Source organism: Gymnoscopelus braueri (genome assembly GCF_963280865.1).
Source record: "Gymnoscopelus braueri genome assembly, chromosome: 15".
In the NCBI taxonomy this organism is placed as follows: domain Eukaryota; kingdom Metazoa; phylum Chordata; class Actinopteri; order Myctophiformes; family Myctophidae; genus Gymnoscopelus; species Gymnoscopelus braueri.
Window position 1 is genome coordinate 50,974,410 of NC_137620.1, and position 12,135 is coordinate 50,986,544.

At 37.8% G+C, this 12,135-nt stretch overlaps 1 protein-coding gene across 1 annotated transcript; it reads right to left on the minus strand.

Moving 5' to 3' along the window:
• Positions 1–9: 9 nt before the first annotated feature.
• Positions 10–7,142, minus strand: LOC308102295 (stress-associated endoplasmic reticulum protein 2). The gene is made up of 3 exons (XM_080451940.1): positions 6,905–7,142; positions 4,431–4,506; positions 10–1,709 (listed from the first exon to the last, which is right to left on the minus strand). The coding sequence occupies exons 1-3, from the start codon at positions 6,986–6,988 to the stop codon at positions 1,669–1,671; spliced, it is 201 nt and encodes a 66-aa protein (XP_080308066.1). The 5' UTR covers positions 6,989–7,142; the 3' UTR covers positions 10–1,668.
• Positions 7,143–12,135: the final 4,993 nt, after the last annotated feature.

Consider the following 12,135-nt stretch of genomic DNA (forward strand, 5'->3'; position numbering starts at 1 on the left):
ATGACAGATCAATAAATACTGACTATTGGTTGGTTAATCGATCCATGACGATTGTGCAGTCAGCTTAACGTATACAGTAACACACTTCACTAAAACAGCGCGCGCGCACACACACACACACACACACACACACGTATGTCAAATTAAATCATGTTTCCTTCCATGTACATATTCTATTTCCGTGCCAACGTTATCAACCTTCATATTAAATTTACATTTCATCAACAAATCAATATTCATCATTTTACCATCTCATCTTCATCAATATTCATCATTTTACCATCTCATCTTCATCAATATTCATCATTTTACCATCTCATCTTCATCAATATTCATCATTTTACCATCTCATCTTCATCAATATTCATCATTTCTCATCTCTTCATCAATACATCAAACATGTTTTCCATCCAGAGCGCCAATCAATTAATTCCATTTTATGATAATCAATTCCAGAAATGTAATTATTATAGTCATTATAGTTAAAACACTGTAATAATAATAGTTAGCAAACACCAATAAAACATGTCAATATACCAGACAGACAGACAGACAGACAGACAGACAGACAGACAGAGCTGGACGAATGCATGTAAAAATGGATGGAGAGGAGAGGAGAGGAGAGGAGAAGAGAGGAGAGGAGTCTTTAAGACAAAAAGAGTCATTTTCACATTAAACCAAAGTGTTTGTCCCCCCCCCCCCCCTCCTCCCCCACACAGACAAATAATAACCCAACAATCAGAGATGTCAGTTACATTGATATAAATATGATTCACAGACAGAGACAGAAAGTCTCAACGCAACAGAAATATTCCTTCTGACATGTAAAGCGGTGTCGGTACGGGGAGGCCATTTAACTACAAATGGACTTTTTTTCTCGTAACTCGTGTCCACACTGTCCCAGTGATAGTTCATAAAGCCCGTCCCAACCCCAGCGTCGGAAGGAGAATGCAATGCGTTTTACCCTCCCTCTCTCTTTAGGGGGCGTGTCCAAGTTAGTTGTACATCGAGGGGGGTCAGAGCGTTTTTGTGTATAAAATAATGTAACGTCTGGAGCGCTCATCGCTGCCAGGCTCGTTAGTGTGTTGTTATCGGCACGAATAACGGAACTGAAATATCTACCGGAAAACGTAACAATGTAACAACAGCGCCAGGAAGCGATCGCATCCTGCACGCTAATCTCGTCGTTCTAATTTCGACGCAGGACACGTCATACCAAGTATAAATTACGCATAAAGTAAGCATAAATTAAGTATAAATTACGCATAAATTAAGCAACAGTGAGACATATCTGTTCGCCATTTTGGCGTTTAAATTGTTTTGTTGTTTTTTTACTCTAAACCACGCCCCCAGGGGGTTGCTCCGGCTACTTAAAAAAAAGGCCTCCAAGAATGCTGGGAGGAGGCGGAGCTTTCTGTGGACACGCCCCCTTCACAGAGAATGACAGACAGACAGACAGACAGACAGACAGACAGACAGACAGACAGACAGACAGTCTACATCACAGTTTGTAAAATGAGCTCAGGTTTTAAACAGGAAACTGTGTGTGTGTGTGTGTGTGTGTGTGTGTGTGTGTGTGTGTGTGTGTGTGTGTGTGTGTGTGTGTGTGTGTGTGTGTGTGTGCATCTTGGTTGCCGGGGGCGACGGAGGAGGGAGGAAGTGATGTCATCACAAGCCCTGTCTGATGCTCTGGATGATCTGAAAGATAGCTGTGAGACACACACACACACACACACACACACACACACACACACACACACACACACACACACACACACACACACACACACACACACACACACACACACACACACACACACACACACACACACACACACACACACACACACACACACGTATTAACACAGTTATTATACAGTTGGTTCAACAGCAGCAGACGACATTAAAGGGTCATTCATGTGTCGTAGTTAGTCTGTAGTTAACGCTCACAACTCAAGCTCATAGCGTGCCATGCTATGAGCTTGTAGATCGGCTATTTCTGGGGAAAATTGTGAAAATGTGTGCAAATCTTTGAAGCGAACATTTGTTACTCAAATCATTGCCTCTGATGGGGGTCCCTGGAACAAAACATTCTCAGATGGGGGTCTGTGGTCAGATACATTTACATTTGGGGGTCCTTGAAAACTACTGATTATAGCAACATAAGTAAAACAAAAAAAAAAGGATTAGGATTTAGAAGACATTTGTAGAACCCAGAGAAACAAAGATTTGAGTTAAAAAAAATCTAAAATAGCAGATCTACAAGCTCACAGCGCGGCACTCAGTGCCGCGCTGTGAGCTTGTAGATCTGCTATTTTTGAATAGCCAAAGAAATGTAAAAATGACACAGATGCGTTCCCGGTCTTAATGGGTTAAACACTGCTATAACACTTCCTTCTAAAACAGTTGCCTGGGTTGGTCCAGGTCCATTGCATTGCTCCTAACATTATCAAAATTGCAGCTGCTAAATCCTTTGATCACTGATGACCGACATTCTCCGTGTCCTCCTCTTCACTTCGGTTTTGGTCAAACTACCTATAATTATTCACAACAAATCTTTGGATTTGATGATAACTCCCGTCAGTCCCGTGGTCGTTAGTTTGAGTCAGCGGGGGTCTATCACTTTCTGTTTCTTTTTCCTCGGTAGCTTTCACTGTTTTAAAATACTTGCTTAAATATGCACACTTTGCAGCTAGCACAGATAGCTCTTGTATCCTCTCATTATGTTGTTGAGCTCCTTTATTATTTTCTTCCACAAATTCGACTTGTAAACAAACCGGTGAAACCACATGTTTGGTCGGGATAGAATACAAGAACGCTCGTCCCAAAACACACTCGCCCCGGTTATATCCGGCGGCCTCGGTCGGCGAAAAAAATAGGGTTGAGTGTGTTTTGGGGCGAGTGTTTTTTCCCCGTGCAGTGAAGGAAGGCGGTGCTGCGGACCAAACCATTTTGGGATTTACACGGGGGGGGGGGGCAAATAAATCCTTTAAAATACATCGTGTTTATGAGTGCAGTGCATGATTTCAAAAGTGGGTTCAGATTCTATTAAATAAGTATTTATTATTCTAAATTACTTGGGGGGGGGGGTCTGGGGGGATCCAATCTGACTTGGGGGGGTCCAATCTGAAGCTAGGGGGGGACGAAACCCACCCGTCCCCCCCGGGCTTGACCACTTATGGCTGGGAAAAACCTTGCACCGGACGTTAGATCAAATACATGACAGTGAATGGATCTGAGTATATCAGTGGCTCAGAGGTAAAGTGGCCTGATGGGGAACCGTGAGGTTTCCAGTTCCATCCCGGGTTCCCCCAGAGTTATGGTGCGTTCACACGGGCAGATACAAAGATACATGCTACCATTCATGTTCAATGGAAACCAGTGACATGAAGATACATCCCACGTTTGTAGCTGTAGCTCTATAGCGACAAAGATACAAAACTACACATTCAAGTTGAGCTGCAGGTTCAACTTCCAGATACAAAACTACAACTGTAGCTCTGATGTCCGCACGACCAGGGACGGATTATGGCTTGGGCACAGTGTGCACGTGCACAGGGCCCTGAGCCAATGGGGGGCCTTGGATTTAATAGGCTTTAAAATATATATATATAATATATATAATATATATATATACCCTAACCCTAACCCTAAAACCGAAATAAAGTAACCCAAAAACGCCCCAAAAACGGCCAATATAAGCGCAATAACCGCAAAAATTTGGGGGGGGGGGTCCGTTGCGATTTTGTGCACAGGGCCCATTTTCACTTTAATCCGTCTATGCGCACGACGCACGTTTGATGACGTCAACGACCACGTTGAGCAACACAGATACAAAGCAACACAGATACAAAGATGCTGTTTATTTTTGTACCTTTGTATCTTTTAATCTGCCCGTGTGAACGCACCATTAGTGTGGATGTGTCCTTGAGCAAGACACTGAGACTGAACCACTAATTGATCCTGATGAGCAGGTTGGTGCCTTGCATGGTTTCCTCTGCCATGTGAATGTGTGTGAATGTGTGTGAATGTGTGTGAATGTGTGTGAATGTGTGTGAATGTGTATGAATATGAATGTGTGAATGTAATGCACAATCTATGTAAAGTGCTTTGGATAAAGGCGCTATATAAATGCACCATTTACCATATAACATAATCCATAGTCAGTGACCATGAGAACATCCCCATTTCATATGATTCTAAATACATTAAGCATCGTTTCTTATAGAACAGCTTGAGGCAAAGAGCTGCAAACGAACAAACAAACAAACAAACGACAAACATATATATTCAATTTGATGAATTCAGTGAATTGAATACACAGGACCACAATGGAAACAAGCCATAGTGCTTTTCGCATCCTTTAGTAAGAAACTGTAGCTCTGTGCTTCAATCAATCAATATAGTGGTGAATAGGGGGCGTGTCTTACCTGATCCACACACTACGAAGACAAAGAGCGCCAACAGCCAGGGTCCTACTGGAGACCTGTCATCACTTACTGGACGCTGTGTGACACACACACACACACACACACACACACACACACACACACACACACACACACACACACACACACACACACACACACACACACACACACACACACACACACACACACACACACACACACACACACACACACACACACACACACACACATTGTTAGAACAGCATTTCAACAACAAGTCAGTGACAGATACAAAGTAAAACCTTGTTGCTTCCACCAACATGTGAATCTGTGTGTAACCACCTTAGGGCTGGGACTCGATTAATGTGATTAATTAGAGGCTTTTGCAATTTATTTTCAGTTAAAACAGATGTTGGTATATGAGTGAATCAATGATCCAGGTAACATACAAAAAATGTTTGGTGACAGAGAGGGGGGTTACAATTTAAGACGAGAACTTAATCTAAAAATGCATTGTGTTGGTTCAACCTTGAAAGGTATGTGTATTTCAGTTCATGGAGGGAAATTGTGGAATGGACTGAGTTTGGAGGTTCAGCAAAGTCCAAATTTGAATCACTTCAAGAAGGTTTATAAATGTGTCATATTTAAGAGATATTTGGTTGAGGAGGGGCCATGTTGACCTATGTAGATAGAGTATCTACTAGTAGGGTTGGTTTTATTTAAATTTTATTGTATCTCTGTTATTACTGCGGTTATTTTTTATTGTTCTATTTTTATATTTTCTTTTTAACATGCAGTGGAGATGTTTAGGTGTGAATACATTTATTTTTTTCAAAAAATGTGACAATTGCTAGTGAAAAAGGGGGTAGGAGTTTATAAGTCTTAGACTTCATCCTACTCCTATTCGGACATTGTTGTTGTTTTTTTCTACAGTTTTGCATTCTATTTGTCTTTTTATTAATGTTGTAATGATGTTCGAAATAAAACTCATTCATTCATTCATTCATTCATTCATGAGTGAATACATAAGTGTAAACAACAACATATAGTAGTTTTTTATCAAGGTGGTTCTAAACACACCAACAGATCAGTGCAAGTTTTACTATAAAGTGCAGCAATTGTAGGAATATATTCAGAGATTCAGGAAGCCTATATACATTCATGGACCTTCTGTAGACTCAAACACAAGTAAAACACAATACTTTCATAAAGTACATTCCAGAACAGTGGAAACCCTGAACATTAGGAGAATAAAAATAAAGAAGCCTAGATTGACCTTATTGTCCAATTTCCTGTATGAACAAACCAGACTAACACAAACTAAACTCTCTGTTGCTTCAAAGGCCATAACACTCTCATAGTAAAAGTGATAATATTAATAATAATAATAATAATTACCGTAGTCTTCTGGACGTGTCCTCTCATAGTAATAGTTATATATATATATATATTAATATTAATAATAATAATAATAATAATTACCATGGTCTTCTGGACGTGTCCTCTCATAGTAATAGTTATATATATATATATATTAATATTAATAATAATAATAATAATAATTACCATGGTCTTCTGGACGTGTCCTCTCATAGTAATAGTTATATATATATATATTAATAATAATAATAATAATAATAATAATTACCGTGGTCTTCTGAACGTGTCCTCTCATAGTAATAGTTATATATATATATATTAATAATAATATTAATAATAATAATAATAATAATAATTACCGTGGTCTTCTGAACGTGTCCTCTCATAGTAATAGTTATTTATATATATTAATATTAATATTAATAATAATAATAATTACCGTAGTCTTCTGGACGTGTCCTCTCATAGTAATAGTCTTATATATTAATATTAATAATAATATTAATAATAATAATAATTACCGTGGTCTTCTGGACGTGTCCTCTCATAGTAATAGTGATATATATATATTAATAATAATAATAATAATATTAATAATAATAATAATTACCGTGGTCTTCTGGACGTGTCCTCTCATAGTAATAGTTATTTATATATATTAATATTAATATTAATAATAATTACCGTAGTCTTCTGGACGTGTCCTCTCATAGTAATAGTTATTTATATATATTAATATTAATATTAATATTAATAATAATTACCGTGGTCTTCTGGACGTGTCCTCTCATAGTAATAGTTATATATATTAATAATAATAATAATAATAATAATTACCGTAGTCTTCTGGACGTGTCCTCTCATAGTAATAGTTATATATATTAATAATAATAATATTAATAATAATTACCGTAGTCTTCTGGACATGTCCTCTCATAGTAATAGTGATATATATATATTAATATTAATATTAATATTAATAATAATTACCGTGGTCTTCTGGACGTGTCCTCTCATAGTAATAGTTATATATATATATTAATATTAATAATAATAATAATAATAAGTTATATATATATATATATATTAATATTAATATTAATAATAATAATTACCGTGGTCTTCTGGACGTGTCCTCTCATAGTAATAGTCTTACTGTGTCTCTCATTCGCTACCTTCATCCTCTGAATGGCCGACATGTTGTTAAAGCGCTAATTAAACTCTCTCTGTGTTAATTAATGACTTAATGACTTAATGAGTCATGTGACGTGTTTATGTGTTAATAGTTAGAAGAGGGAGCGGCGCTTTGATGATGATGCGGCCGATGCTACGATGCTAACACCGCTAGCTTAGCTTGTGGGCTTTTTTTTAGGAGAGGGGGGACCGGAAGCGGAAACGAGAAGCGTGGCCGCGTCACGTGATGGGACAGGATACGGAAGTCGTTGGAAGCCTCGCTACTTGTCACGTGACGAGGGAGACACGCAAAGCAACGGAGTTGAGATCAAATAAATAAATAAATACATAAAGTAGTCACTGGTGGGAAAAGTACTCACATGTTTTTACTTAGTAAAAGTATCAATACCACAATGCAGAAATACTCTGTTACAAGTAAAGGTCCCAGTATTCAAAATGTTTGTTTGATTGATTGATTGAATACTTTATTAGGTGTTTGCAGAAAAAAGCACATTCAAGTACAGTTCAATCCAAGGTCTGCTAAGAGGAATTATAAACAAAACAGGTTTTTATTATGTAGCTACTTGAGTTAAAGTACAGAAGTATTGGTATCAAAATATACTCAAAGTACCAAAAGTAAAAGTACTAAAATAGTACTAAATTAGCAGATCTAGCTCACAACGCGTTGTGAGCTTGTAGATCTGCTATTTTCAAATAGCCTATACGTATAAAATAGGGCTAAAGTGGTTAATGTATGTTTTACATGTAATCATTTATATCTACAAAGTAACTAGTAACTAAAATGTTCAAATAATTGTAAAGTAAAGATTCCTCAAATTTGTACTCAAGTACTTGTACATCTACATGTACTTAGTTACTTTCCACCACTGATCATAATCACTGGTGGAAGAAGTAAGACTACTGCGATTTAATTAATTAAGTAAAAGTAACAAATACCACAATGTAGAAATACTCAGTTTAAAGTGTGTGTTGACTGGATGATTCAGGTCCATAAATACAATGCATCACTGACCTCTAGTGGTAGAAGCATGTAAACCATGCAGAAACATGACATTAGTTTAGTGGTAGAACAGTGGTGGAAGAAGTACTTTCAATACAAGTATCAATACTGCAATATAGAAGTACTCTGTTACAAGTAAAAGTCTGGAATTCAAAATTTAGCAACTTGAGTAAAAGTACAAAAGTATTGGCATCAAAATGCACATAAAAGGTAACAAGAATAAAAGCACTCGTTATGCAGAATGTCCCATTTCAAGTTTTCAAATGGATTTCCAAAGATAAATGCACTCTCTGGACATTGAATGATTTATAGTGTCAAACTAATCGTCAATCTCAATCTCAATATCGTTCATTAATGGAAGGTCATCAGATAGTGCCACTTTAACATGTGGGGTCCCACAGGGATCTATACTAGGTCCACTCTTATTCCTTATTTATATCAATGACTTGGCTTCAGCTTTGTCCTCCTTGTTTCCTGTACTTTTTGCAGATGATACAAATTTATTTATTTCACATCCTGATTTTTCTGTTCTTATGGCAAAAGCTAATCACGATTTAGAAAATATTTCAAAATGGTTCACATTAAACAAATTATCTCTCAATATAAAAAAATCCAATTTTATTATATTTACATCAAAAAACAAAAAATATTGTAAATCTAACACCTGTCTGTCTATAGGAGATAACCCAATCACTCAGGTTTCATCAACAACTTTCCTTGGAGTAATTATCCATGAAAGACTAAGCTGGAAAAGCCACATTAGCCATGTCTGTAAAAAAATATCTAAATCTGTCGGCATTATTGGCAAATTCCGTAGTTGTGTTCATCATAAGTGTCTCCTAACCCTTTATTATAGTTTAATTTATCCGTATCTTATATATTGCAATATCATTTGGGGAGCTACTTATCCTTCACATCTAAACAAACTCCATATGTTGCAAAAAAGATTCTGCAGGATTGCTACGTGTAGTGATTGGTCTGCTCATTCTGCCCCACTTTTCAAACAACTTAATATTTTATCCATTTTTAATTTACATAAATACCAAACCTGTAACTTTATTTTCAAAATACTGCTTCAGCCAGATTCATTTTCTATGCCCTGTAAAGCCTTCTTCCAGTTCAACAGTGATGTACACCATTTTAATACAAGACAGGCAAATCATTTACATATCCCAAAGTTCCGTACTGGTCTGTGTCAATTTTCCATCAGGTATAGGGGGGCTCAGCTATGGAACAGCTATATTAAAATCTCATCGAAGGCTGCTTTGCCAAATCATTTTAAATATAAGCTAAAAGCCCATTTGATTAATCAAATTTAACAACTCCCAGAGACATCCACTCTTACGCCCACCCACTCACACACTTGCACCTACACCATTTTATACTAAAATGTGTTTTCTCTAGTATTCATACTGTGTATCTATTGTTGTATTTGTATTTTTGTATAATTGTATGTATGTTGCCAAATAATTTATTTTTGGTTTCTATTACTTTGTATTTCTTTCTATTTCTCAAGTGAGGTGAGATTAACCTTATAAACCCGAAAGGGTTTTCTAAATCTCACCTGCACATCCAACACAATATTATGCTGTTGCTTTGTTTGTTGTGTTGTTTTAAATGTGCAAATAAATAATAAATAAATAAATCAGTTGCCCCTCGCAGGAGTACCTAAAGGTACAGGACTCTACAGAGGTGTTTGTACTTTACTTGAGTATTTCCAATTTCCAATACTTTTTACTTCTACTCAGGCTCTATGCGCAGCAGCCATATTGTAAAGACATTCACAGGTGTTACCAATAATATTAATGAAGAATCTGTTCCATTCTGATTGTTACAATGATACTAATGAAGGCTCTGTTCCATTCTGGTTGTTACAATGATACTAATGAAGGCTCTGTTCCATTCTGGTTGTTACAATGACACTAATGAAGGCTCTGTTCCATTCTGGGTTGTTACAATGACACTAATGAAGGCTCTGTTCCATTCTGGTTGTTACAATGACACTAATGAAGGCTCTGTTCCATTCTGGTTGTTACAATGACACTAATGAAGGCTCTGTTCCATTCTGGTTGTTACAATGACACTAATGAAGGCTCTGTTCCATTCTGGGTTGTTACAATGATACTAATGAAGGCTCTGTTCCATTCTGGTTGTTACAATGATACTAATGAAGGCTCTGTTCCATTCTGGGTTGTTACAATGATACTAATGAAGGCTCTGTTCCATTCTGGTTGTTACAATGATACTAATGAAGGCTCTGTTCCATTCTGGGTTGTTACAATGATACTAATGAAGGCTCTGTTCCATTCTGGTTGTTACAATGATACTAATGAAGGCTCTGTTCCATTCTGGGTTGTTACAATGACACTAATGAAGGCTCTGTTCCATTCTGGGTTGTTACAATGACACTAATGAAGGCTCTGTTCCATTCTGGGTTGTTACAATGATACTAATGAAGGCTCTGTTCCATTCTGGTTGTTACAATGACACTAATGAAGGCTCTGTTCCATTCTGGTTGTTACAATGATACTAATGAAGGCTCTGTTCCATTCTGGTTGTTACAATGACACTAATGAAGGCTCTGTTCCATTCTGGTTGTTACAATGACACTAATGAAGGCTCTGTTCCATTCTGGGTTGTTACAATGATACTAATGAAGGCTCTGTTCCATTCTGGTTGTTACAATGATACTAATGAAGGCTCTGTTCCATTCTGGGTTGTTACAATGACACTAATGAAGGCTCTGTTCCATTCTGGTTGTTACAATGATACTAATGAAGGCTCTGTTCCATTCTGGTTGTTACAATGACACTAATGAAGGCTCTGTTCCATTCTGGGTTGTTACAATGATACTAATGAAGGCTCTGTTCCATTCTGGTTGTTACAATGACACTAATGAAGGCTCTGTTCCATTCTGGTTGTTACAATGACACTAATGATACTAATGAAGGCTCTGTTCCATTCTGGTTGTTACAATGACACTAATGATACTAATGAAGGCTCTGTTCCATTCTGGTTGTTACAATGATACTAATGAAGGCTCTGTTCCATTCTGGTTGTTACAATGATACTAATGAAGGCTCTGTTCCATTCTGCTCAAACAGAGTCAGGGTGTTGACTCACTGGAAACACTCTGCTACACCAGTGTGCAGTGCCGGCTTAATGGCTTGAGGTGCTGCAGCACAGGGCACCTTGGGGTGGGGGGGGGAACAGCAGGGCAAAAGTGAAAGAAAACTCAACTATCACCACAAGAGCACCGGAATGTAGAAGCAATGGATGCTGAAGGAGTGCTAAAACGGTGAAAAACATCGGTGAAGCGACAATTTTCCCGCCGAAGCGGTTCGTAGCACAGAGCACCACAAAGGGTTAATAAGCCCCTGCCAGTGGGTCTCAAAGTGTGGTCCAGGGACCCTCATGGTTCCTTGAGGGGGTTACAAATGGACCCCTACGGGTGTGTAACTCTAGTGTACACATGGAACCCGTAAGGGTTCATTTGGCATTTGGTTCCATTTGTACACTCTCAGAGTTATGGGGGTCCTTGAAATTAAAAAAAATGTGAGAACCACTGTGTTACACTAAATGGAACAGAGCCTTCATTAGAACCACTGTGTTACACTAAATGGAACAGAGCCTTCATTAGAACCACTGTGCTACACTAAATGGAACAGAGCCTTCATTAGAACCACTGTGTTACACTAAATGGAACAGAGCCTTCATTAGAACCACTGTGTTACACTAAATGGAACAGAGCCTTCATTAGAACCACTGTGTTACACTAAATGGAACAGAGCCTTCATTAGAACCACTGTGCACTAAATGGGCCAGAGCCTTCATTAGAACCACTGTGTTACACTAAAAGGAACAGAGCCTTCATTAGAACCACTGTGCTACACTAAATGGAACAGAGCCTTCATTAGAACCACTGTGTTACATTAAATGGAACAGAGCCTTCATTAGAACCACTGTGCTACACTAAATGGAACAGAGCCTTCATTAGAACCACTGTGTTACACTAAATGGAACAGAGCCTTCATTAGAACCACTGTGCTACACTAAATGGAACAGAGCCTTCATTAGAACCACTGTGTTACACTAAATGGAACAGAGCCTTCATTAGAACCACTGTGTTACACTAAATGGAACAGAGCCTTC